The sequence below is a fragment of the Marmota flaviventris genome, chromosome 16, assembly GCF_047511675.1.
Source record: "Marmota flaviventris isolate mMarFla1 chromosome 16, mMarFla1.hap1, whole genome shotgun sequence".
NCBI lineage: Eukaryota > Metazoa > Chordata > Mammalia > Rodentia > Sciuridae > Marmota > Marmota flaviventris.
In genome coordinates, this window is record NC_092513.1 from 70793368 (window position 1) to 70820887 (window position 27520).

General features: G+C 36.5%; 1 protein-coding gene across 4 annotated transcripts in view; it reads left to right on the plus strand.

Moving 5' to 3' along the window:
* Positions 1-27520, plus strand: part of Ercc6l2 (ERCC excision repair 6 like 2) — a 117556-nt gene that overhangs the window by 68592 nt on the left and 21444 nt on the right. For all 4 annotated transcript variants that reach the window (XM_071602517.1, XM_027955829.2, XM_071602515.1 and 1 more), the window contains 5 exons: positions 1238-1337; positions 9210-9362; positions 14200-14280; positions 15800-16967; positions 21856-22010. In XM_071602517.1, the coding sequence (XP_071458618.1) occupies positions 1238-1337; positions 9210-9362; positions 14200-14280; positions 15800-16967; positions 21856-22010 (1657 nt within the window). The remainder of the gene's footprint in view (positions 1-1237; positions 1338-9209; positions 9363-14199; positions 14281-15799; positions 16968-21855; positions 22011-27520) is intronic.

Sequence of the window (27520 nt, forward strand, 5' to 3'; positions counted from 1 at the left end):
TATCAAGGTTTAGTGAATCACTAAGACTCAGCTTCATCTCAATTTGTGTGACTGTCTTTTCCTCATCCCCTCACTGACTGGTCCGGTTACCGGAATTAATAGTTGTGCATGTTGAGGCAGCTTCCCCCAGCTGTGAGTAGGCAAGAACCTTCGTTCCCTTCTGGGGACATGAGATTTGCAGGACCCAAGATACTGTCTAGTATCTTCTCATATCTTCTCCCTGTGTGAAGGAGACAGAGGGAACATCAAATATAACAATAGATACAGTGACCTTACAAGTTGAAAAATTAGTTTCCCCCCAAAAGTAACATTTTCAAGCACATAGGCAGTAGGGACTTGCTCCTGTTTCCCTCAGCAATTATAAAAGGGATTTGGGAACAGGTGACTTCATTCAGAACATTTGAAAAAGCCTGCTATGAAGCACTTCAGGGAACAGACCACAGTTTTAACCACCATGGTCAGCCAGGTTAGAGCTGAATTAGTGTACTGTGGTCCATATCTGAATACCTGGGGTACCAGTCAACAGAGGGCTGAATCTTCTCTGAACCGATACCTCTGTGGATGTGGTCTCCAGATCTCCACTTGCCTACTTTTTAGCTCCTTCACTGCTTTTCCCCAAGGTATATTTTATTTTGTATGTTTTTTGCTTTTAAATAGTTTTACTAAGGCATACTTGACATACAATAAACTGGACTTATTGAACATATATAATTGGTAAGTTTTGATGCATCTGCACCTATGAACCACGACCACAATCAAGATAATAAACACATCCATCACACTCAGAATTTCCCTTGTATCCTTTTGGAATTAATCCCTTCTGTCCCTCCCTATCCCCTTGTCCCCAGGTAACCAGTAATTAGCTTTCTATCACTCTGGATTAGTTTACATTTTGAGGAGTTTTATAGAAATGAAATTATTTGAGAACAATCCATTCATAAAAATTGCCATAAAAGAAAATATTGAATTTGTGAAGTTCTTAGACACTAGACAGTGGTATATATAACAAAAATGAAGTTGATATGTATATTTTCCTACCATACTTTCTCCTTAATAGTAAGACTTTTGTATGAATTTATGTTTTTGCATTATTACTGAATAATATAACATACCTAAACAAAAATATTTATTTTAATTAATTAAAATTTTAATAAAGCTCCATTTTTATATCCAAAACAATCTCTTGAATCCAAAGTTGCTTCATGTGATTTTTTTGGTTTTGTTTTTAATCTTACAGAGCATACAGGATTGGACAGTGCAGAGATGTTAAAGTGCTTAGGCTGATATCCTTGGGAACTGTGGAAGAGATCATGTATCTACGACAGGTATACAAACAGGTAAATATATTTCCCCGCTTCTAATTAAGAAGCAAACATTTTTCTGTTTTCAAAAATTATGAGCAAATTACTATAATAACCTTAAATTTTACTCTAAAATATAGAATTTAATAAGATTATGAAATATGCTCTTGGTTACACTTCTGTGAAACAGAATCATTCTTGGGTTCATTAAATTTTAGTACTGAAAGTTTCTTAGAGCAGTACTTCTTAAACTTTAATGTCCTTATGAATCAGCTAGGGATCTTGTTAAAATACAAATTCTGATTTAGTAAGTCTGGGGTAGAGCTCAAGATTATGCATTTTTAACTAGTTCCCAGGAGTGCCCATACTACTAGTCCCCAGAGCACAATTTGATTATCGAGGTCACAGCTCCCCAAACTGGGCCAAGACGTAGAGCATACCACAGATGGATCACAAGCACACTGAGATGTTGATTCCATCATTGTCTGGGTAGCAAGGGCACCTAAGTAAGCTTCTAGCCTCGAGTAACCTCCTCTGTGTGTGCCAGGTAGGTGCTCACGTTGCCCTTTTCTGTATGTGCCGTGACTTGAAGATTGGGGAGCACTGCTTTAGACACACCATAGTGAATGAAACTGAAATTATAGTACTAGAACTCAAGCACACTAGCTACTGTACTATATTGCTTTTAGTGTTTATCTAAAATTGCATTAACTCTTCATTGTGCTCAGGATATCACTTACTGCTTCATTTCTACCTCTAACTAAACAATATTTATTTCATTTATAACTGTTCACTTGAGAAGATCCGGAATGAGGTTCAAGTTTAATTGTAAATATTAAACTTGAATTGCTCCCTATATGTTCAGTTGGCATCTATTTAAGAGCAAACATCTGCCACATGTGGTGGTAGTTAGCCTAAAAATGATCCAATCTTATATTTATGCTGTTTTCTTCATTCTATAAATGGAATTGTACACAGCAGTTTTTGTTTTTTCTTAAGCCATTTAGCTCTGTAAGTAGTTTATCTTTTTGTTCTTCAGTATAACACAACTACTGAAAATTATTTTTTTCTAAACAATTATGAAAAAGTAAGGTATTTTTCAAATTAGGAGCTATTCTGTAGAATATTGTCACAGTGAGAGTGTCTTGTCAATCTGGTAATCTTTCTCAACCCATTATTTTATATATTTCCTTTTTACTTATTCATCTGGACTCATTTAATGGCCTATTACATAATATATGCCATGTAATGATATATAATAAAAAGTTTTCAAGAGACAAGGTAATTTTTCAGAACTTGTATGATACAAAGATGACTATCTCGTAAATGTAAATAGGTTTTAAAGGTGGTTTGGAGTTTGAAGGAAGGGTATATACGGAGCACACTGTAGCCTCTCAAATGTTCTTCAAATCTTTTAGGGAAAAAAATCCCGAAATAAGTAAATGAATATAAGTATGTCGGAAAGCAAAAAGAGTTTTCCCAGGGGCCCATAAATTGTAAGGAATGCTTAAAGACAGAAGGCAGTAGAGAGCAGGCTGAAAGAAGAAGCAAACATGCGCTGTCCTGCCCTGCTCAAGTAACTATGGCAGGGGGCTGAGATAAGCAGTAAGGTATTAAAGGCAGATGAGCAGCCAGCCAAACATAATTACTGAACAATTTAGGAAAATAAGCACCATGAGAAAGGCACTGTAGTGAACTGAATAATAGCCCTCAAAAATACCAGGTCCTAGGTAGGTATGGTGGCGCACACCTATAATCCCAGCAGTTTAGGAGGCTGGAGACTGAGATAGGAGGATCACAAGTTCAAAGCCAGCTTCAGCAATTTATTGAGGCCCTAAGCAACTTAGCAAGAACCTGTCTCAAAATTTAAAACAAACAACCAACCAACCAAACAAAAAAACATTAAAAGGCTTAGGGATATGGTTCAGTGGTTAAGCACCTCTTCAGTTCAATTCCTGGCATGCATACATGCATGCACGCATGCAGGAACGAAAGTGCGCGTGCACAGACACGCGCACAAGTCCTGATCCTGGGCCCTTTATCGGAAGAAAAGGATCTTTGCATAAGTGATCAATTTAAGGATTTTGAGATGGGGAGATTATCCTGGATTATGCAAAACTGTCCTTATAAGAAAGAAGAGTAAAACGGAACACAGGCAGGAGGGAGAAGGCAGTGTAACCAGAGGCAGGCACTAGAGAGATGCAGCCTCCACCTGAGGAATGTGGCAGCCTGCAGAGGCTGGAAGAGGCACGATATGTACCTGGAGCCCCGCTGGAGCACAGCTCTGTCAGCACTCTCGCTTCTGCTCAGGGGTCTTGACTTCAGACCTCTGGCCTCAGAATCGTGAAAGAATAAGTTTCTATTGTTTAAGGGCATTGAGTTTATGATCATTTGTAGCAGGAGCCATAAGAAACTAATACAGGTAGGAAGAAGAAAAAGAAGAGGGGAGGGGGAAGGGAGGGGAAATAAACAGAGAAAACAGAATTAATAGAAGAAGAGACTTTGAGAGAAATATAAATAATATCTCCAAAGGGTAAGTGAGGTTATAGGGTCCCAGAAACAAGAATAGGATACCAGAAAAAGAATCCACTAGAGAGATTCAGAAAATGAAAAACTCCAGACCTATAACGCAGAGCAGCAGGCAGATTGTCCATCTAAAACTAAAAGCTAAATAGTACTTCTAGACTATACAGCAAAGAGACAAAGATAGAGCATAGGTAACAAAAGTGAGGAGACGCAACGACTAGATCCAGAAGTTGAACATCAGTCTTAGAGTTAAGAGGAGAAGAGAGGGAAAGACAGGAAACCCTAAAAAGGGACTGGGGCTAGGACTGGGACTAGGGCTGGGACTCCGTGGTAGAGCTCTTGCCTTGCATGACTGAGGCACTGGGTTCCGTCCTCAGCACCACATAAAAATAAAGATATTGTGTTTGTCTACCTATATCTAAAAATATAATTTTTAAAAAAGGTAAGAAACATGAAAAAGTGGAAAACGAGAATCTGGATTCTGTGGGCCCAGAAATAGAATGAATGGACATGGATTTGCATTTACACCGTCTCTCTGTAAGCATGAAACACTCAAAGAGAAATTGAAAAATTCTTAAAATTTCCAGAGGCAAACTTATATGGAGGAAAAAAAAATCATTAGTTCTCTATTTAATTCTAGTATTATAAACACTAGAATTAAATAGAGAACTAAATTCTTATTAGCGGTACTGGCTACTTAGAGGCAATAATTCAAGTGAGGGAAAATGATAGCTTTATATCGTGCAAAGAAATTGAATTTTTAATTTGGAACTTTCCCACAAAGAAAGATCCTAGTCCAGATGACTAGAGGGCTGGATTCTTTGAAACATCTAATATTCTTTGTGAAAACAGAGGAGGGAATGCTTTCGACTTATTTTAGAAAGAAGACTTCTGACATCAAAACTAGACAAAGGCATTGCAGGAACAGAAAATTACAGACCACTGCCTCCCAGGAACACAAACACAGCATCTTTCACAAAGCCTCCAAGAGAGGAATTGGATACTAATCTCACAGACAAGGGAGGCAGAAACAGGAGCCGTGTGGCTGCAAGGAAGGACCAATACCCAGAACCTTCCAAGAGGCCCAGACATCTTGATTTCCAACTTCAAGCCTCCAGAACTGAGAGAGAATAAATTTCTGTTGTTCTTAGCTCTCAGTTTATAGCACTTTATGACAGCCAGTGCACTAAGAAACTAACACAGTCTCTAAGGCAAATCTTGTAAGGTTGACTACATGTTTGTATGAAATTTCTGTATGGCACAGGAACTGAAAACCAAATGAGAAGAGAGACGAGGATGGAATTTTGTCATATGTAAAGTTCGAACAGCATCTACAAAATATTAAAATTTCAAGGGGCTGGGATTGTGGCTCAGTAATAGAACACTCATCTCGTGTGTGAGGCACTGGGTTCAATCCTCAGCACCACATAAAAATAAATAAATAAAGGTATTACGTCCATCTACAACTAAAAGAATATTTTTAAAAAAAATTTTCCAAAACCCATAAAATGACTATAAGTAGGCATTTCTCTGAAGAAAAAATACAAGTAGTTATAATGCTCATGTGGACCACTAACCACACACCTAAAGAAGCAAAATAAAATATTATCATGTCCTAAACATTCTACATTTTTAAATTATGGTTTTGTTTTGAGGGTTGCTGGACAGAGTGCTGATGCTGTTGGAATACTCACATACTGTTGCTGAGAATACAACTCATTACACTTATTTTAGAGGCTAACCTGACAAAAATGCTCAGAAAGGGTGACAAGGATTCATATTCAGCACTGTTAGTGTTTGTTTAAGAATAAAAAAGGAAACAGCTTGAGTGTCCAACAATAAAGGAATGATAACAAAAATTTTAGTAGACCCAGGGGCTGGGTTGTGGCCCAGCAGTAGAGCACTTGCCTCACACGTGCGAGACCCTGGGTTCGATCCTCAGCACCACATAAAAATAAACAAGTGAAATAAAGGTGTTGTCCAACTACAACTAAAAAATAAAATATTAAAAAAAAAATTCTAGTAGACCCAAATCACAGACGACTCTGCAACAGAAGAAGAAGAAGGAAAAAAAGAAAAAAAAGACTGTAAGATGTCAAGTCATATGCAATGATGTGACAGCATCTCTGAGACATTGTTATGTAGGTCAAAAAAGCAACTTGCAGGACAATATATGCAGGTATCAATAGTATCTATGCATTATACTATTTTAATATGGTTATAGAAATAGCTGTAACTACATTGAAAGAGATCTAGAGAGTTACACCTGGCATTAGGACTCTAGTAAGGGGATCTGTGTTGTTCAAGAAGGATTTTGACTTTGATGTCTTTGTTGTTGTGCATCTGGTTGTGATAATGCATTCAGATATTTTATACTTTTTTAAAAATGAAAACATCACTTATATAGCAACTGTACTTCTTCAGGTTTGAAGCATTATATGCTTTCTAAATTTGCCATTCAGAAATTCATCTCGTTATTAAAAATGTATTTGCAGAAACAGCACAAAGAACCCCCAAACTTCACCGTAATCCCCCAGTTGGTAATATTTTACATATTTGCTTTCTCTTTCTCTTAAATCTTATCTTTTATCTTTTTCTGACCTACCTGAAAGTCACAGACTTTATCTCCAGTGTATATTTCCTCAAAAGCAAGTCACTCTCCTATTAGAAGAACATATAAAAATGGCTTTATGCATTAAGAACAGTTTTACATATTTTTGTACAACTCACCCCTCTTCATTTCAGTCACCCAGATCACTGACATTGTTGCATCATTACTTTGTAACCCTTAGGACCTGTTTAGTTTTCCCAGCTCTCCCCAGATGTCCCCTTTTTCCTTTCTGGTTTATGATGCAATCCAGGATCACAGTTACATTTTTACTCAGGTGTTTTCTTGCCTTTCATGACGACAGTTTCAGACAGGAAGCCTTTCCTTGTGTGGGATGTCCCTTGACCTAGCTGGATCCATTAGCTTCTTCTTGTCCAGACTCAAGCCAGGAATCTTGGCAGGAATGCCACAGACAGGATGCCGTGCCTTCTCATCACATCAGTCAGAAGGCACAGCGTGGTGACCTGTGGGTTTCTCCACTGCACAGTGATCACTGTTACCATTTTAATTGATAAGTAGTTCATGGGGAGGTCTCCAGAATCACACCAATATCCCATCTATGTGTTCATCAGCCTTTGTGTTCATTTCTGCCCGAGTCAGCTGCCACTATGATGTAAGCCAGGTGTGATTTCTCTATTTCCATTATTCTTTCAGTTTTGTTCTTTGGCATTCTGCCATTAAAAAAAGTTTCCCCTTCTATATATTTATTTAATCTGTGTAGATTCATGGGTTTCTATTTTAGTAACAATTTTCAACCCATTGAATTTTGCTATTTACTTTGATCTTCAAATCATCTTGTGTCTAGCCAATGGGAATTCGTTGAAAGAAGCTTCTGTGTCATTTGACATGTCCCTGTCATTCTTTTTGCATACATTTACTGTGATAGGCTGATAATGGTCCCCCAAAGATGTCCACTTCCTAATCTCCTGATCCCTGTGGATTTGGGGGTGGTCCCAGTGTAATCACGAGGAGACAGTAGGGTCAGAGATAGCAGAGAGGGAGATGTGAAGGCAGAAGCAGGGGACCAGATGACACAGATGATACAGCAAAGCTGCTGGCTTTGAAAATGAAAGAAGGGTCCTTGAACTTCTTAACATGAGCACATCGTTTTAACTTTTTTCTTGCATATCTTGTCTGTGGTCATGATGAAATCCAAGCATTTTATGACCTTATGTGAATTTTTCTTATGCTAGAATCTAAGCTACATTTTCTAGTTGTGGTTTTTTTCCCTTACCCTCTTGAATTCTACAATGATATTTTTATGGTTAGCCTACTGAAGGAAAAACCTGATTTTTACTTGTACTGAAGCCACTTTGGAAAACTTAAAGTTTAAATGTAAAATAATGTACTTTTAATAAATTTTGTGACTAAACCTTTGCTAGGAAAATTACAAAGACTCAGGGCTTGCAGCTTCTCTTAGTAATTGTAGTTTGTAGACCTACAGTCCAACAATGTCAGGGTTAAAGGTAGAGTCAGCAGCAAGGGTAAAAGAGACAGCTGGTCATTAGTCTTATCAATTGCTACTGTGAATCTGTATTCCGAGGATTGTAGCTCCCATTTCTGGGCCATTGTTACTGAACTGATCAAGTTGACATGTTGATTTATAACTTTTTAAACTAAAATCATAAGGCCTTGTTTAAAAGAGCAATCCTCTATGTGAGAAATTGTTGAGAGTATCAATTTTCAATTCAGCTAAACCCATGTACAAATTCTAGCAATGACACCTTGCTGACACCCCTAGGCAAATCAATTTCTCTAAACTTAAGTTGCTTTATTTATAAAATAGAGAAATTCTACATTTGTTACTTCTAAAATGGAGATAATATCTTATGAAGTTATAGAGGTTATATATGAGAGAATGTAAAATAAAATGCTGTAGACGTAGGAAGTGTTCAATAAATGGTGGGTCTTACAAGAATTTTAGTTGTCTAGAATAACATGACAGTGCAGATCAGCTCCGACAATAATGAAAGTTAAGCATCACTTCTTACTAATTCCTCCATCCCTAAACTGAAGTTAATTTCCATTCTGTACATTTTTTAATTTGTTTCTTCCAAGATACTTTTAAGGTATACATGGGATTAATCAGGTTGTATTTTAAGTTTACATATTTACATAACATTTAGTAAAATATCCAGCATATAGTGCACATGAATATTGATCCTAAAATGGTAAATGTCCTTAAGGACCCTATGTCAGTGTTCTTTCTGTATTCGACATTGTTTTCTGCAACAGTGATAGAGGTTTGGCTGTTAGTTGACAATGTAATCATGATACAATCAGTTGGACACAAATGGTTATTGTATTACTTTGGATTATAATTTAATTTTAGTGACACAGTGATTACTTCTCTCAGTTTTAATAGTCTCTGTTTGAAATGAATTTAAAAAGTAAAAATATATTAAAGTGTATGTTTTTATTAAACATTCATGTCAGGTGGATATATTACATAAATATGTGATTTTGACTCACTTCTTAGAAAACAGATAAAAGAGGAAATGTAAGATCTCTGCTTCAATCAGACTGGCCAATTATTATTCTCTCACCAAAATGGCAACATCTGCCAGGGAAATTGAAAAAAAATTCCCTCCCTAAGGAGATTCCAAGATTCCACCTGCTCTAGCTAATGCTGTATATATATATATATATATATATATATATATATATATATATATATATATATATAATGCCAGGAAGTTCTGACATATTGTTGGAGCAAATACTTCAAAAACATCTTGCATTTTTTGTTGTTATTGTTCTTGTTGTTGTTCTAGCAACTTCACTGTGTGGTAGTTGGAAGTGAAAATGCCAAGCGATATTTTGAAGCAGTTCAAGGATCAAAAGAGCATCGAGGAGAACTTTTTGGGACCTATAATCTCTTCAGACTAAGACCCCAAGGATCTTGTCTTACGAGGGACATCTTGGAGGTGTGAAATTATTCTTTGACCCTTTCAATAATATTTTAATTACAGTTTTATCCCACAGGAAACTTGAAATACAATTGGTGCATTTTCAGAGAAACTTTTGGTTTTTCCTTATCAAAAATACCGATGTTTAGAATTTCTACTTTTAGAGAAGTAGGAAATAAACTGCTATACCTCTAGACAAAGATTTTCTCATGCATAGTTGTAAATAATGCACATACACACACACACACACACACACACACACACACACATACAAATATATGTTTGAGATAGTGTGATTCCAAAGGCCATTTCAGACAGGCAGAGAGATGTTTGTTATTTTGAAAGCAGCTGCTTACGAGACAAGAACTAATAAAATAAAATAAAATCCCGAATAAACAGAACTATAAAATATGTTTTGATTAGAAGTTACCACATACTCCTTGAGATGTACTCTCTTGTCTCATGGAGATTTTTGTTTTCTGTTCCCAATAAAAATTCCACACCAATATTTCAAACTCTCCCAGTTATGTTCATCCTCTGCATACAGATGTTTCTTATTCTTCAAATGAGATACCTACTTAAAAACTAAGTTTTTTAATATGCTGGAGTACTAAGGATATTAGTCTGTTTTCTAATTAATGTTAATATGGGTATCATAAAGTCTTTCTGAGTCTTCTTTTTTAATCTCCTTACTACATCGATGAGGAAGTTGAATCTCAGGAGTTTGTAGTAAAATCTTAATGTATTCATTTAGTCAGTACCATAAAGTTTAAGGAAAAATTGGTTCTTGTCCTTGAGGTACTTTGACTATCTTGATGAAAGGTGGAAGAGATTGTTTACATAATGAATAAATAATATAAGTCACTATACATTGAGCAAGTTCAGTGGTAGTTCAAAAGGATCACTGGTGGACCTGGGACCATTGTACACACCTGTAATCCCAGAGACACAGAAGTCTGAGGCAGGAAGATTATTGAGTTCAAGGCCAACCTGGGGAACATAGACCCTGTCTCAAAATAAAAAGCAAAAAGGATTGGGGATGTAGCTCACTAGTAGAGCACTGAGTTCAATCCCCAAGACACCTCCCCCCCTCCAAAAAAAAGATCCACTGTGGATAAAAAAAGAAGTTATATATTAATTGTATCCTGCAAATATTGCAACTATTAAACAGTGTTTGATGTTTATTGCTGAGTTTTTGTTTTACAATAACTATCTGATTTTGAATTGAATGGCCCATTTAAAGTTATTTTTCTTTCTCCCCCCACCCTTTTCTTTTTCTTTCTTTTTTCCCTTGTTTTTGAATATGCCATTTCTTTCATGGACTTCTTCATTCCCATTTCTTTTATTTGTCCTCCATCTTTCCACTCTACCCCTAGATAGTCCCTTCATCTCAGAGAACTACCCAGTATGCCTATATTCATGTTTATAATTTAAAATCATTGCCTGTAAAAATAGCATTTGATTATTTATCCTGTCAGAATCACCATCTATTCCTTTGTTAAACAAGTAGTATGTAAAACAAAATAGGAAGTTATTAAGTGGAAAGTTCTCTTGTTCTCTGGTTGTCCAGCGTGCATCTTGTTTTTTCTTCAGAAGTTCTTTTTTTTAATGACAGGGCCATCCTGTCATTAAATTCATTTCATTTGTGGTAAAGTATCTTTAACAACTTGGCATATCACTGGTATTTGATTATTAAATTAAGTTTGGAATTAAGATTACTTATTTGTCACCAACCAGAATTTAAATTATTCTGACCTGGTTAGATTCATGGTGCTTTTGGCCAAAAGATATTTTATTATTCCAAGGCCTGCATTATGGGGGCCTTTTGAAATATTTTAAGATGTAAAAATTTGAATTATATTGCACTTTTAATCTTAGGTTTTCTGGGCAATTTAATTCTATTTTGTATTGACCTTCCTCTTCATGGTTTTCCTTTAGAGACAGATATTGAGAGTTCATTTCACAGATACTTATTGACTATCTGTTCCTAGAGCTAGACATACATAAATGAATAGATTAAAAACTTCTTTCTATAAGAAGTTTACATTCTATTGGCAGAAACAAACAATAATCAAAGTAAGTCAGTGAAATATACAGTATATGATGATAAGTTCTAAGTATAAAAATAGAGCAGGGAAAGGAAATAGGGACCTTCAAGGAAAGAGCATCACAATTTTAGACTGGGATGGCTAAGGATGCCCTCATTGTGAAGGTTGCATTTGCATCTCCAAAGAAGTGAGGGAGGAATGTGGGTCTTAGAGCAAGAGAACAAATGCAGAGTCCCTGTGGGAGGAGTATGTCCAGCATGGTTTCCAATGGCTGGGCGACCAAGGCTGTTGAGGAGTAAAGGAGAGAGCCAAGCCCAGCAGTGAGACCAGAAAAACAGAAGCAATGGAGAGTTCTCTGCTGGTAAAAGGCTAAAAGGCTCAGGGTTTACTCCAGTTGAACTGGGCTGACTGGGCTGTGCAAAATAACTACACAAGAGACACAAATACCTTTTTCTTTGGGGTCGCTTTGACGGCTTCTCTGACCTTAAGGGTCCGCAGGAAGAGAGACAGCGAGAGCATGCACTGACCCCTTTTATTGAGGAGAAGCTATTCAAATGAGGCAGGGGGTCAGGTTTCAGGGGGCTGAGTCTATCTTTATGATGTCCACTGTCAGCAGGTTGACTGACACCTGGGTAGGACACACCCAAGGGCACAGTAAGAGAAGGGGACACACACAAGGCACTTCCATGGAAGATTCTATCCTAAACAAAGGAACAGGTGAGCATAGCTTCACCCATGGGGCTGTAGCAAGACACACCCATGCACGAGACACCAACCCTCGGACCCAAGAGGGGTGGGGACAGCTCTGCCACATTCTGTGACTGAGCGCCTCAGCACCCAGCCGGGAAGTGTGACTCAGTCACATGCAAGGTTGGTCTCCCACAGTTCTCAACTGAAGAATGACATAGTCTGATTTACATCAGCTTCACTGTGAAAGTCTACTAGCATTAGACTACAGGAGGCAAAAGCAAGACACCTGTTAGGCGGATGCTGCAGTAATCCTCCTGAGAAACCATGGAGGCTTAGGCCAGGGTGATAGTGGTAGATGGCGTAAGAAGTGGTTGGATTCTATATTTTATGTAGGTGGGCTGAGAGAATTTGCTTACATATGTGAGGAATAAAAAGAGAAGTTTAGGGTGGCTCCAAGCATCTGGTCTGAACACTGGAATTGCCATTTCTGTATCAGAAAGGAGTGTCAACAGTCTGAGGGTTTCTCATGCTGCAGTTGCATCTCCTACAGCCTGTTAGCTTCTGTTGAGATAAATGGTTGTGCTGTGAAGGGGGCTCCCCTCCTCTTGCTACAGTAGCCTCAAGGTGTGGGGGGCTAAGGATTCCTGACAATCTGGCACTGTTCATCACCCAGTAGATTTCTGTAGGGAGATTCTCACTCATTTCCCTGGATACCAGGTGGCTGGAATATGCCATTAGTATGCTGTCTATTTATAAGCTGGGCATTGGTAACTCTGGTGATGGTAGTATTACTTCCCTTTATTCTATCAACAAATACAACCTTAGAAATGCTGTCGTTCTGGTCACTGATGTGGTCAGTTAATTGCTCAGCTACCTCAGTCACGGGGAGTAGACTCCGGGAGTTGGTGAGAAAACTGGGAGCAGACAAGCCTCAAGTCATCATCCAGTAGCTCAGTTTATTTTTGAAATGCATACAATTGTTATAGGGTTTGAGTGGGCATGCCCATCAATCATACACAAGCAAGATAGTATCCGTAAGCCAATCATCTTATGCCTAATGTAACCACACTATGAGAATGCTCTAATTATTACTATCATCAGGAAGGGTCTTTGTCCCTAGGGGAGGGGGCTTTCTATGTTAGGAGTTCCATGCCTGAAGCTCCTGACTATGGGTTTCCTGGCCTGGCAGCTTGGCAACGCTAACCACAAGTGCTAAGGATGTGATTTCACTAATGGCTCACTAGAACAGAGCATCCCATCCTGCAGGTGTTGCTATCAGGCCTGAACGAGTGTAGATTCTTCAAGCACTTCGAGCTGCTCATAGCTGCTAGCTTATAGCTGCTAGCAAGCTGTAAACTGAAAATTATTCCAACATAGAAAGAATTATTTTCCTTTAGAAGGGGAATTTAATATTCTGGAATCTAGACCATTAGATACCTCTGTTAAATGATGCACCAATGGATTGGGAATGTAGCTCAGTGGTAGAGTGCTTGCCTAGCATGCTCAAGGCCCCGGGTTAAGTCCCAAATGTAGGAGGGGGCACAGGGAAATATACCAAATGCTTTAAAGTGCAAATACTTTCCAAAAAGCCTGTTATATAATTAAGGTAGTTTTTTAGTTTCATATTAGGATGACCTTTTCATTTTGATGTCTCATACACGTAAATGCTAATAAATATTTTTTAATAAATATGACCAGTAAATATAATATACTAGTTGTATCATGTTCCCAGTGCTCGACACTGTGGTGTTTGACATGTTGCCAGTATGTTCCTTACTATAATTATTATGTAGGAATGGCTATTACAGTTATGATTCTTGGGTAACTTTTTTTTCCCCTCCTCCCGACTAATAATACTTTTAATGGCATTCACTGTGAAGTATTATTAGTTTTCTGCTTCTGAAAAAGTAAACTGCTAGAGTATTTTAAAATGTTACATTACACTGAATATTGGTTCTTTAATTAGTAAATTGAAAGTAGCATTAAGAGTGCTAAAGCAAGTTGCATTTTTTCCTGCCCTAGCTTGAAGATTTAACTTGTCATTGCTATTGTTTATTTGGTTGTTTTTACCCCTTATTTTACACAGCTATTTACTTTCTTTTTTGCTGATATTCCAGAGAGAAGGCCAAGTGGAAGCAGGAATCATGACTGCTACAACATGGTTGAAAGAGAGACCTCCAGCACACAACCCAGAAACGGTAGGCAGTGTTGAGTCTGTAGCCCCCTACACCTAGAAAACATGTACTGTGACAATTTTAAATTTCATTTCCTTTTTATTCCATTTTTTCATCACATTAAAAAACACAGTTTTTTTGGTTTTGTTTTATTTTTAATATTAAGGACATTAAGTCAGAGAACTGCCAGTTAAATTTATAATTTAAGCTGATTTGATATTGTGTCTTAAAGTTAACAAATTCAGGAGCCATCATCAGACATATACATCTAAACTGGAATTTTAACTAAACTAAGTCAAATCCAAAATTAAATGTACTGTGTAAGTGACCAACCCAATCCAAATAAATAATTTTTACTGAATAGCATATTAAATGGAAAAATAGCCATCAATGTGTGTTTGATTATTAAATCCAAATATCAAAATCATTCTTTAAATCAGAACATATTTGATTTGAGTCCTTGATCTTGTGATCTTATTAGTAGTATCTTATCTCACATAACACAAAAATCTGTATTTTCATCAAAAGGCTTTTTGAGAGGTAAAAATTATATGTGAAAAGGGAAAAATTTTATGTCATTGTTGCTAATTTATTCTTGTTTGTTTTTACAGGTTTAACCATGAGTTTTTATCAGCCCAGTAATCTACCTGAACAAAAGTTATCTGCCCAAAGTTAATTCTCTCCCAGTAAATTAGGGTGAATATTTTTTTAAATTTAAAGACCTGTGAAGCTGGGCATATGGCTTGGGAGGCTGAGGCAGGAGGATCACAAGTCAGCCTCAGCAAAAGTGAGATGCTGAGCAACTCAGTGAGACCCTGTCTCTAATACAAAAAAGGGCTAGGGATGTAGCTCAGTGGTCAAGTGTCCCTGAGTTCAATCCCCAGTACCAAATACATACATACATATATGAATATCAAATATTAGCAGAAGTATCACTGGATAATACTTTCCCAAAATCACTTACTTCTCAGTTTTAGGAGACTGAGATGTCTGACTAATTCTGATTAAAGTAGAAAAAATTAAATATTGGATTTAAATTTGTTGTAGATTTTACTCTAAAACTTTCTCAATTTTAATGATCTTACTGGACCTTATTTATTATCTTATTTTAACAACTTGAACCATTTTGCAGTTGTGAATTCTTTATCTGTAAGGTTTTTTTTCTTAAAGCATGATTGGAAGAATCTGCTGGACCTCAGTAAACCCCAGTAATTTTTAAACAATGAGTTATGTGCTTTTACCTTTTGAGGCTAGAATTGTGAGTCCCTGTATGTTAGAAGCTGAGCACACCACTCTGTTTTCCTTAAAAATGATTTGATCACATGATACTCTAGTTTAAACTTTTATTTATTTTGGAAAGTTTAATACTTGGAAAGAGAAAAGACTGTACTAGACCATAATATTAAATCCTTTACATTTGTTTATTAAATGTTACACTTTTTTAAAATGCCAAGTTGCGTACTTACACCGAAATTATCTGGCAAACTTAATTCCCTTCCAGTGCAATAGCTTGTGTATCATTATGTTGTCATTTTATCTATAGCCCAGGGAGCCTGATTGTCAAGAACCCAGAGGACAAGACCCACCTGCAGACCCACTGGCAGTGGACGCCTGTGATCTCTGCAGTGACTTTAGTGATGACGAGTCAGTGAGAGCCTCAAGAATAAAGACTTCTAACAGCAAAGCATCTGACGCAAGCAAAGCTGCAGGTTCTTCAGGGCAGCTGACCTTACTCCAGTGTGGCTTCTCTAAACTGTTGGAGGCAAAGTGTACAGCAGTTAAAGATGGCAAGGGAAATACTGCGTCTGGTGGTGAAAGTTCTGATGAGCAGCCCATTTGCCTTCCAGCAGAAGCCAAAGATGCTGGTTGTCAGAAAACTCAGGACACTGTTGGTACTTCAGAACACCAGACATTAGATAAAATCCTAAATTCAAATGAGAAACGTGTTTTTGATAAAAGTGAGAAACTATTAGAACAGAATGCTTCTTCTGAGTCTGATGTTGAAAAAAACTCTTCACATCTGGTGGGACGTCATTGCAATATACAGAATGGCACAGAATCAGAAGATAGTGATGTCATCTTTCCCACACAATATGCAACTCCACGATTCCCTAACAATCGAGTAAGGAGTAAGCAACTCTTAGATGAATCTGAAGATTCTGAAACAGAAAACCCTGTAAAAATAAGAAACAATGGTGATGGTGAAGAGACTAATGACAGAAGACATGGACTCATTTCAAAAAATTTAAATCCTGAGAACAGGACCCTGAAACCTATTATGAAAAGCCAAGACACTGGTGATATTAGTGACGAATCTGATGACATTGAAATGTACCCCAAGATGAGGGTAAGAAAACAAAGATCTACTAGTCGATTGAGGCTTAAGAGGAAAAAGGAAAACAAAAGACAACTTTACAATTTTCCTAAAACAATGAAGAAAACAAACCAATTGTGTGCAACAGATGAGGGTAGTAACTCTCAAATTATTGATGACTTTTCATCATCAGATGACAGTATATCTGTCAGCCACTTCAGTGGCTCTAAACAGAGCCATACAGCAAAAACTATAAAAGACAAAATCAGTTTCTCTGCACAATTGCCTAGGCACCATAAGAAAATTAACACTTTTATACCAAGAAAACCAATGAAATTTTCAAATGAGAAAGTTGCCAATCAAGAGCAGATGTATGAATCAATGGATAAACTTTTAGGTAACTTCAGACACATTTTGAGTTTTTTTTTTCTTTAAATAATTGTTTTGCTCAATCAAACAGTTCTGTAAGAGGTTATTGAATTAAAAGTAGCTCTAAAAAACAGGATGCTACACTGAGACACAAATAAGGAAGCAGGTGGGTGGCAGGATTAAGGGAAGACCACCTACCTGGAAACAGAGAGCTTTGCCATCTACCTCAGGACCCCCTCTATGTGCCCCATCCTAATCACAGCCTTTCTGCTCCATAAACATCAATTATTCTGACTTTAATAGTAATTATTTACAAATTTAGTAATTCCTACAAATTATCTGTTGCAGAACCTGGGCCATCTGTCAAGTTTTCCTCCATCTTCATTTTGTTGAATGTACATACTCAGTGCACTTGGGCTTGGTCCTCTGCAAATGAGCAGTTGGCTCCCAAGACTATGTCAAGCCTAGGTTCATTGCCTTCAGCAAGACAAGAGTTAAATGTTTGGCAGGAAGATAGGAGGCATAGAATGTTGCTTTTCTCTCTGTCTCTGTTATTAGCGACCTTTAATGCTTAATTTCTGTATCTGTTTATTTATTCAGCATAGTAAAATGATATTTTCTGCTCTTCTAATTTCCATTTTTTTTAGAATACTTTTTTAAAGATATACTGTCCCTTATCTACTAATGCTTACCTAATGGTAGAATTTGTATAGGAAAGGCAGGAAAAATGCTTAATTCCTTTATTTGCCAATGTTCAATATAATAAATTGGTTCTATATCAATTAAGACAATCTATTTTTTTTTTTTTTTGTACCAAGGATTGAACCCAGAGGCACTTAACCACTGAGCCACATCCCCAGCCTATTTTGTATTTTATTTTGAGACAGGGTCTCACTAAGTTGCTTAAGGCTTTGCTGAGTTGCTAAGGTTGGCTTTAAACCTGAGATCCTTTTGCCCCAGCCTCCCAAGCTGTTGGGATTATGGCGTGCCCCACTGCACCCAATCTTTTCTTTTCATAACATCATTGTAAATTTTCAAGCACAGTTAATGGTCTCAATTTATTGCAATTAATATCATGGTTAAGGCTCTGCTATCCCTTCTTTGGCCAGTTGGAACATTTGACACGAGTATTTTAGTTCCTGAGATCTCAGGCACTAGGATAATCATCTTTGAAAACTTCCTTGTTACCTATTATTACAAGGTGTTCCAAGATCATTTGTACATTTTCTGCCCCAAACCTAGAATCAGTTATTTCTCCAAAAACCTGAATTTCTTTTATAGAGAAAGTGTGTTTCAAGACCACAGTCAGATGCTAGGAATGATTGTTGTTACTACTAGCTTATTTATTATTTCTGGGTCTTTTCAATGATCAAATTAGTTGTATGTATTGTGTTTACACACATACCTTAATATGTCTACATACACATATTTACTTATATCTTTATATGTGTGTATATATGTATATATTTTATGTGTGTATATACATACATACCCATGTTCAATAATGATAAAATACCTCATGAACTTTATATGATACTTCACTTGAGATTATGGAGCTTCAGCTTATCCTCTTTATTTTATTTGAATACTGTTTCTTCCATATTGATAATTCTGGTTTGGAAACATACAGGGAATAATTTAATTATAATGTCTCATAAATGCTCATTTGTTTTATCCCATACTACACATCAGTCAAAGAATAAAATTGCAGTACTTGTATGCTCTCCCATTTCTTTCTTGTTGTTTTTTTTTTTTTTTTTCAAGATATAGGAATCTTCTCCCTTTTTTCCCACATTTTTAGTGGTATATTATTATAGTTGTATGTAGTGGTGTTATATATTTTATATATAATATATATTTTATATATAACATATATATTTGTCCTAGCGTTTTATAAATATATATTATATAAAATATATATTATATATATTTATATATATTATGTACCACTTTCTTCCCATTTCAGAATATTGAGATTGCATTATATACTCTCCTTCTACTTCATGTCCTGGTTTATAGTTAAAACTGTAAAGAAGACAGTTAAGATTTCCCCATCAGTCCTATGTGTTTCTATACTTATTGAGTTATCTGAGGCTTGCTTTCTAATAAGTGTTCATGATAATATTTTTGCCTGAGATTCTTGTGATAACAGTGTGAGTCCTTATACCTAAGAGTCAGTTTTGCTGAATGTAAAAAAAAAAAAACCTGTTTTCTTGAGTGTTTTAAATATGTACTTCATCTTCTGGTGTAAAAATGTTGTGTCGCTTGTATTTTTTCTTTCCTACCTCTTTTTCTGCTTCCTAGATGCCCGGAATTTGGGTGGTTTTTGTTGGTTTGTTTGCCTGTTTGTTTTCTTTTCATGGTCCAGTAATTTTACTAGATTGTGTCTTGGTGTTGGTTATTTGGGTCACTATTCTCACATGCACAGTGTAGCTTCCACTCAATTTTTATGGAAAGCTTTCTTGTTCTAGTGTTACTTGTGCTTTGTCCTGTTGGTTTGCTTTGGCCTTCTTTAAGGCCTCCTGTTATTCACTTGTTCAATCTTCTTTGCCTACCTTCAGAATTTGTTTCAGTCTCTTTTATCTTTTTGCTTTGTTTATTTCGGCTTTTTCCTTTAAAAAATTCTATTTATATAAAGACATTATCTATTATATTTATTTCCTCTTATATTCCTTCTAAGTTTATTCTTCATCTCTGAAATAATATTTAAAAATATGTAAGTCTTTCTTGAGTTCACTCATTTCTGAGGTATAATTCTGATTTGTGTTGTTGATAAATGTCACTTTCATGTTTTTAAAGTCTCTTACCTCATTTTGAAGCTGATTATGGTTTTAATCTGTGTAGTGAGATGTTTCTGAGATGTTTTCATAGTAGAAATATTATTGTCTATTCTCTTTCTCTTAATAATTTTTGAAACTTGACTCCAATGTTTTTCTCTTGCTCCTTTTTTATATGAAATTGCCTCTCCTGCTTAATGCCTGTCCTGCTCATCTCGAGTCCCTGCCTTCAGTTTCTCCTCTTCTGTTCTGGCCTGGGCAGGGCCATGGTGGGTCAGTACTACGGCTTCAGGAGGATAGTGCCTCCAGTCCCCTGGGGTCTTTTTACTGCAAGCCCGTGGAACCTGCTCAACTCTGGCCAGTGGAATACCTTCTCAGACTCAGCTGCCAACCTCAAGTTGACTGGCTGTGCTTTCCAAGAAGTACCTGTTGGCAATCCTGGGTCACCTGTTCTTAGGTCTGCCAGATCCACCTGTTGCTTGCATCCTTCTTCAGTCTTTGATGCTATGCAGAACTCATAGCTTTGGTTGTTTCTACCTGCTTGTATTTTAGGGCTTATAGGGATATCTTGTCATCTAATTTTGTTAGGATGTTGTTCAAGAACATGGCTTGGTTTTTCTTTTAGTGCTGTCTGTTTTCATGAGGGAAATCAGAGGTTGAAAAATTACATCCTTGCCACTAGCCTCTGCCCAAAATCTGTTTAGTGATTTTAAGAGTTAGCATCACTTTTACAAGCATCTTACTTAATAAATACAACAAAAAAAGTAAAAGGAGCTGATTTAAAAGCAGGAATATTTTGCTGTAGAAACCTTGGTTTTTTGTTTTTTTAACCCATTAAGCTTTCTTTTATGGTTAATGATCTCATTGAAGGATCCTTATGATATATATTTTGTAACTAAGTACTGGATTATGCTTAGGTTTGTGTGTAACAGAAGTTTTTTTTTTTAATAGTTGCTTTTTTTTTAACTGTGAAAGTTGTCAGTAGTTAGTGTGTAACAAACCTCGTTTTCATTAATGCATAAAGTTTGTCATCAAAATTAAGAAAAATCTGGGGCTGGAGTTGTGGCTCAGTGGTAGAGTGCTTACGTAGCACATGTGAGGCACGGGGTTCAAGCCTCAGAACCAAATAAAGATAAATAAAATGAAGGTATTGTGTCCATCAAAACTAAAAAAAAATAAAGAAAAATCCGAGTAAATTTTCTATCAGAAGAATAATTTTGAAACTACCATACTTGCTACCTGGGGTATTTAAATTTAAGGGAAATGTTTTCCTAATACTCTTTCAATCATAATTTGTAACAGCATCTTGTGTTGCATGATTGGCAGTTTCTGGTTAAGAGGGGTTCAGGGCTGAAACAGCACAAGTGTTGGAGGTCATAATTGAGGTTCATTGCCAGAGCTGTTTGAGGGAGCTTTTACAGGCCTCAGTTCTAGCCTTCTCTTTTATGACCACAATTTAAAAATAAATTATAGGTGCCTAGAAGCAAAGCAATAAAAAATGTAGCCATTTTTTAAACCTCTTTCAGATAAAAGCCATGAGTTAACTTTTTTCATTTCCTAAAAAGCTCCCATCTTGACATTCTCTGGGCATATGTACAAAAAAGACAAAATACAAACAATAAAACTGAGCAAAGCCAACCAAACGAAACTCCCTGGTCATAAACCCCATGCTCCCATTCCATCACTGTAATCAAGTACATGTTTAAAGGAACAGATAAGGCTAGCGCCACTCCTTCAATTACTAAACAACTTTTTGAAACTAACCAAGATGACAAATTCATAGCAAAAACCTTTGACTATGACTTTCTTGTGCCTAAAATCCCCTTTTCAGGTCTAAATTTTAAAATTCTTACCTGGTCTCAGCAGTTCTCATATTTATGGTAAGGAACCGGGGGTGGGGGTTATTTTCATGATAATCTAGACCAACATGTTTGAACTCAAACTCTTCGGGGGTTTTTGTTTGTTTTGTTTTTTTAAGAATATTTCAGGGTTAACATAATTGCATGTTTTTTCTTCAGGAGTAAAAATTCAGCAAAGCATAACCTATTTTTGTCATGATTCTGATAATTTTTAAGGTGTGCATGGATCAATTTTCCTTTGTGATGATAAATCACCTAGTGAACATCAATTATCTCCTAGGTGGTGTTCAGGAAGTGGCTTATATTCACTCAAACCAGCATGTGATAGGATCCAGCAAAGCTGAGAATCATATGAGCCGGTGGGCAGCACGTGACGTGTTTGAGTTGAAGCAGTTTTCCCAGCTTCCTGCTAACATAGCTATTTGCAGTTCTGAGGTAAGAAAAATATGGGGTATATCACTTACCCTGTATTATAAATTAGTTTTTATCTCATTTTTCACAGAAATTCTCAATAGGATCTTCTACCACTTCCTCAAAAGTTCTGCTAAAACTCTAAGTAACATACAAGTAAGTATAAAAAACAAAATACCATTTGGGGAACTATAGTCACTGAAAATGTTTTGGATTAAATGATAAATCTTAACCTAAAAATGCCTAATAATATTGAGTTGCTTAATAGTTTTTCTCAAAATAAAAAAAGTTCCTATCTTCCAAAAATTCAAGAGTCTGAGGGGATTATGCAGTTAAATCAGAACCAACTGTCTGTGTTCATTTGGAAAGAGTGTATGATAGAGGCTGGGGATGTAGCTCAGTGGTTAGAGTGCTTGCCTCATATGCACAAGGCCCAAGGTTCAATCCCCAGCACCACCACCAAAAAAAAAGTATATGATTAGATTTCCTCAAAAATTGTTCATGTAAAATGAAGACACTCATAAAAAGGTAACTTCATGTAGAATTTGTTTTTAGCAAAAGGATTTTTATAATGTTAAAAGTAATAAATACTTTCTACAGGCTCTTTCCACTTGGCATTGCCATTGTATGGAAATAAATAATTATGTAAATGTGGTATTTTTTGTTTATTCATAGTCACTTTTACCAAAGGTTTTTAAAATATTATGTTTCTTTGGTGTATTATTCCTTATTAATTTCTGACAGTTAAGTGTCTAAAGTGAAGTTCTACTATTACTTTATGAGTGAGAGTAAAGAGTACATACTATATATAACAGTGATATTTTAACTTAGTATTACTTTTTTTGTTCTAATTAGTTATACATGACAGTAGAATACATTTTGACACATCATACATAAAAGTATAACTTCTCATTCTTCTGGTTGCACATGATATAGAATCATACCAGTCATGTTATCATATGTGTACATAGGGTAATAATGTCTGATTCATTCTACTATCCTTCTTCCTGCCCCCATACCGCCTCCCCTCCATTCACTCCCCTCTGCCTAATCCAAAGTACCTCCATTCTTCCCTAGCCACCCCCTTGTTGTGAATTAGCATCTTCATATCAGGGAAAACATTAGGCCTTTGGTTTTTTTGGGATTGGCTTATTTCGCTTAGCATCAGCTCCATCCATTTAACTGCAAATGCCATTGTTTCATTCTTGTTTCAAACTGAGTAATATTCCATTGTGTATATATATACCACATTTTCTTTATCCATTCATCTGTTGAAGGGCACCTAGGTTGGTTTCATAGCTCAGATGTTGTGAGTTGAGCTGCCATAAACATTGATGTGGCATCATTACTATAGTATGCTGATTTTAAGTCCTTTGGGTATAAACCAAGGAGTGGGATAGCTGGGTCAAATATTGGTTCCATTTCAAGTTTTCTGAGGAATCGCCATACTGCTTTTCAGAATGGTTGCACAAATTTGCAATCCCACCAGCAACCTATGAGTATATATTTTTCCTCCACATCCTCACCAACATTATTGTTGCTTGTATTCTTGATAATTGCCATTCTGATTGGAGTGAGATGAAATCTTAGAGTAGTATTGATTTGCATTTCTCTTAATTGCTAGAAATGTTGAACATTTTTCATATATTTGTTGATTGATTGTATTTCTTCTGTGATGTGTCTGTTCAGTTCCTTAGTCCATTTATTGATTGGGTTATTTGGTTTTTTGGTGTTGCAGGAGAATATCCCTCTGAAACTTCAAGCTCTCTTCTTTTATTTGTACCACATCTGGTTCAACAAAGGATTTGAATTGTCTTAACAATAAAAACAGAATATAAAGTGAAATTCAACACCAGAGAAAATATAAACTAAACTGAAAGTTCAAACCTCAGAGAAAGTTGAGATACCGATATGGCCAGAATATTCTACCCAGATATTTTATTAACATGACAAATTTAAGTTTTCTTATAGACAAAACAAAGGAAGCAAATTGGCTCTTTAGTGATTACTCAGTTGGAAATGTGTGTGGGCAGTTTGGGTGGTCATGGTGACTACATGCCCCACCTGGCAATCGTGTCAGCAGGCCAGAGATACTAATAGCTGTCCTGGGTAGGGTGGGTGGTGGATGCAGAGCAATCCCATATGCAAAGAACTGTGCTGCCCCAAATGCCATAACACCCTGCTGAGAAACACTGATCCTTGTCCTTTTTTTTTTTTTTTAAAGAGAGAGAGAGAGAGAGAATTTTATTATTTATTTTTTAGTTTTTGGCGGACACAACATCTTTGTTTTGTATGTGGTGCTGAGGATCGAACCCGGGCCACACACATGCCAGGCGAGCGCGCTACCGCTTGAGCCACATCCCCAGCCCCTGATCCTTGTCCTTAAGGGGGAAAAATATAACAAATTTTCTAGCAAGAGCAAAGTTTTTCCTAGCATTTAATTTGAAGGGAACTTGTCACCTGAGGTTTTAAATGGAAACCACTAAAGGATCTAGGGAAGAGTTGGTTACCTTACAATAGCCTTAGAATAAATGTAATAATGGAATTGGAAAGGCTATGTCTTTTAGCATATTTCAAAGTAATACAGAGACCCATTACCAGAATACAGCTCATGAAAGCTTTCATGACCTGAGTGGGCTGCTTGAGATTCTCATTTGATCTACGGACAACACTACAGACAGCATTTCTACAATGTGACTACCTTGTAGGAAATGTTGAACATTTTTATATTTTATTTTATATTTTAATACAAATATTTAATACAATAATTATTTTATATTTTAATACAAAAATGTATTAGGCTCTCCAGAAATTTGCTTTTTTAAGATGTAGAGTATATCAGAATCTTCAGAGTTTACTTTTGATTAGGGTGTTTGTTTGTTTGTTTCAACCATGCCCTTTTCCCAAATTGTAATGTAAAAAGTCAGATAATTTGGCAATCCCTGTAGAGTAAATGTTAATGAAATAATTTTCTAGGCGTTGGTCATTAGCTTATCTAAATATTTCTCAGAGAAGAAATTTATAGGCATATAATTCTCCCCAAAATGCAGACCCTAGATCTAGAAACAATAAACAGTCCCTTTGGAACCTCCTTAAGGAAATTGTAAAAACAGAAATACACGTTGCCTCTAACACTTTTCAATCTCAACATTTTTGAGGGGGACAGAACAATATCAGCAGAAATCTTGGCCCTTAAAAGTGTTTTGCAGAGTGAGGAACATTTGTGACAAGCAAATTGAATATCTACCCATGGGGCTTTGTAGCCTCCCTTCCGAGTCCAGGTATCCCCTCATCACACATACCCCAACTTAGTAGATCTTTTTCCGGGAATTTAAAGAAATGTGTTGTTTAACGTTGAAGTCATGGTAAATGTGAAACATTCAGTGAAGTTTTAAAGCCACTAAGTAGGAGGTTTAATCCATTGCTCGCAGGCCAAGAATAGTCCACATAAACACTCATTCGGTGGTTGACTTCTTTAAGTCAGCACTTGAAACAGTAAAATTCCATTCCAGCATTTCAGTCATCTCACAGAATTTCTGAGAAAAAAGGCGTTCCCAGTCACTGATTTCATCATATCCAGGCAATATTACTTCAACACTCATAGGGGAGGAATCACTGACACATCACTGACTAGGGTTGGAGATATTTATGTCACTCACTGAAGGACTTTGCAGATGGGTGGTAATAATTGAATCTACAATTTTGAAAAATTTTAAAAATAGTTATGGGGAGGGAGATGCTATAAAGAAAGGAGAAAGGAAATGAAGCAAGAACAAAAGAGATCCAGTCATATGTTAGCACACACCTACAAACCTTTGCTTCTCAAGTCTCCAAAAGACCATAGACCTTCCACCTACAGTGTAATATCTTTCATCTAGGGCTCAAATCCAGAATCTTTTTGATTACTGAGAATTCTTCTGAGTACTTCATGTCTGTCATCAAAGTTTTATTAAAGAGCTTGTGTTTGAAAAGATCATGTGTGTGCTTGTAGGCATGTGCGGGTGCATGTTTGTGTCTATAGCCAGATTCAGAGGTGCTGCCTCACTTTCTGAGAAAACAAATCAAATCCTATATATTTAGATGAGGCCAACAGATGAACAACAGTGACCATCATATGCTGGTGTTGTGCTTTCTGAGCAATGCTGTAGTCAAGTCTGAGCCTTTCACTAAGTTGCAGAGGAATATGTATACCAGGTGGAAACCTACCGAAAGAAGACACTGCCACCACAGTGCTAGGTAAACCCTGTGGTCTTCCAGAGCTCTCATTCTTTTCCATGTAATTATTGATAATCAAAATGATAAAAACTATGAACCTACTTTTCAAATTCACCTACTTAGTTAGGAAAGGCCAGAGATACATTATCTTTTCCATGTTTTCTATAACTTATACTTTTATGAATTGATTTCAACTTGTAGAATATTTTATAGATGTCCTAAACTAAAACCTATTTCTCCTAAAATAAATTTCTAATCATACCTTTGTTATTTGATAGTGTGGACAATGCAAAATAACATGCAAAATAAAAATACATTTTGCCTTAAATCATACTTGGGTTTTTGAGAACTGCTCATTTTAAAAGATACGAAGACTGGAGGGAAACCCTGTGCTCTTAGCTTTAAGCTCAGACCAAAAAGAAATGTTTTAAGTATTTGAAGGAACTGCTAATACTTTGATTAGAGTTAATTTGTTCTTTTGACATACGGAAGTATGTCACAAAACTCAACTATACCTGTTTGTGATGTGGTGCCTCCTTTTTTCAATCAACTGCATGTTTTCAACTTAAGTTTACTTAAAGTTTTCTGAAAAGAAATGTACAAAGACAGCATTCAATTACGGATTAATCGCTATGGCAACTGAGATGTGGTGACTGAAGGGGGAGAATGTATTCTGCCCTCAGTTTCCTGCCAGCTGTCATAGTCAACCTCTGCTGCCTGAATCCAAGCCAAAATATAGACTGTGACCAACTCCAAGAAACTATATCTGTATTTTTATAAATTGGTACAAGTATCAGACTATAAAAGAAGACTTAATCCCCTGAATTGGATGACAGACACTTGGCACTCTTGCCAGTGTTTGACAGAGAAATAACGGGTGGCTTTGTAGTAAAACCTGGATTAATAGCAAACCCTTCTTTATGTTATTGCAGTGTGGTGTAAATGAGAGAATAAGCGAGCTGTCGGTCTGGGGTGGAGGCAGCATGGGGGGAGTGCCTTTCTATAACCGGTGCAGGTTTAAGCACTGTTCAGAATACTGTAAATACAAAGTGTTGTGTTAGTAAGAACTTCTCTTTCTTGTATTTGTATTAGATTGGCATTTTGTAGATTACCTAACATGAGGATTTCTGTGAGCTATGGTGGATTTGGGTGCAGTATGTCTATACAGCTTTTGGAGTCAGCAAGAAGGGATGGGCTGTTTACAACTCGAAGACTTTGGGGAGACAGAGCATTCCATTATCCTGGCTTTCAGTGTAATGAATGGTATGATGGTTTAAAGTAATTGTTCACAAGTGACTGGTTTATGAAGCAGTCCGGTA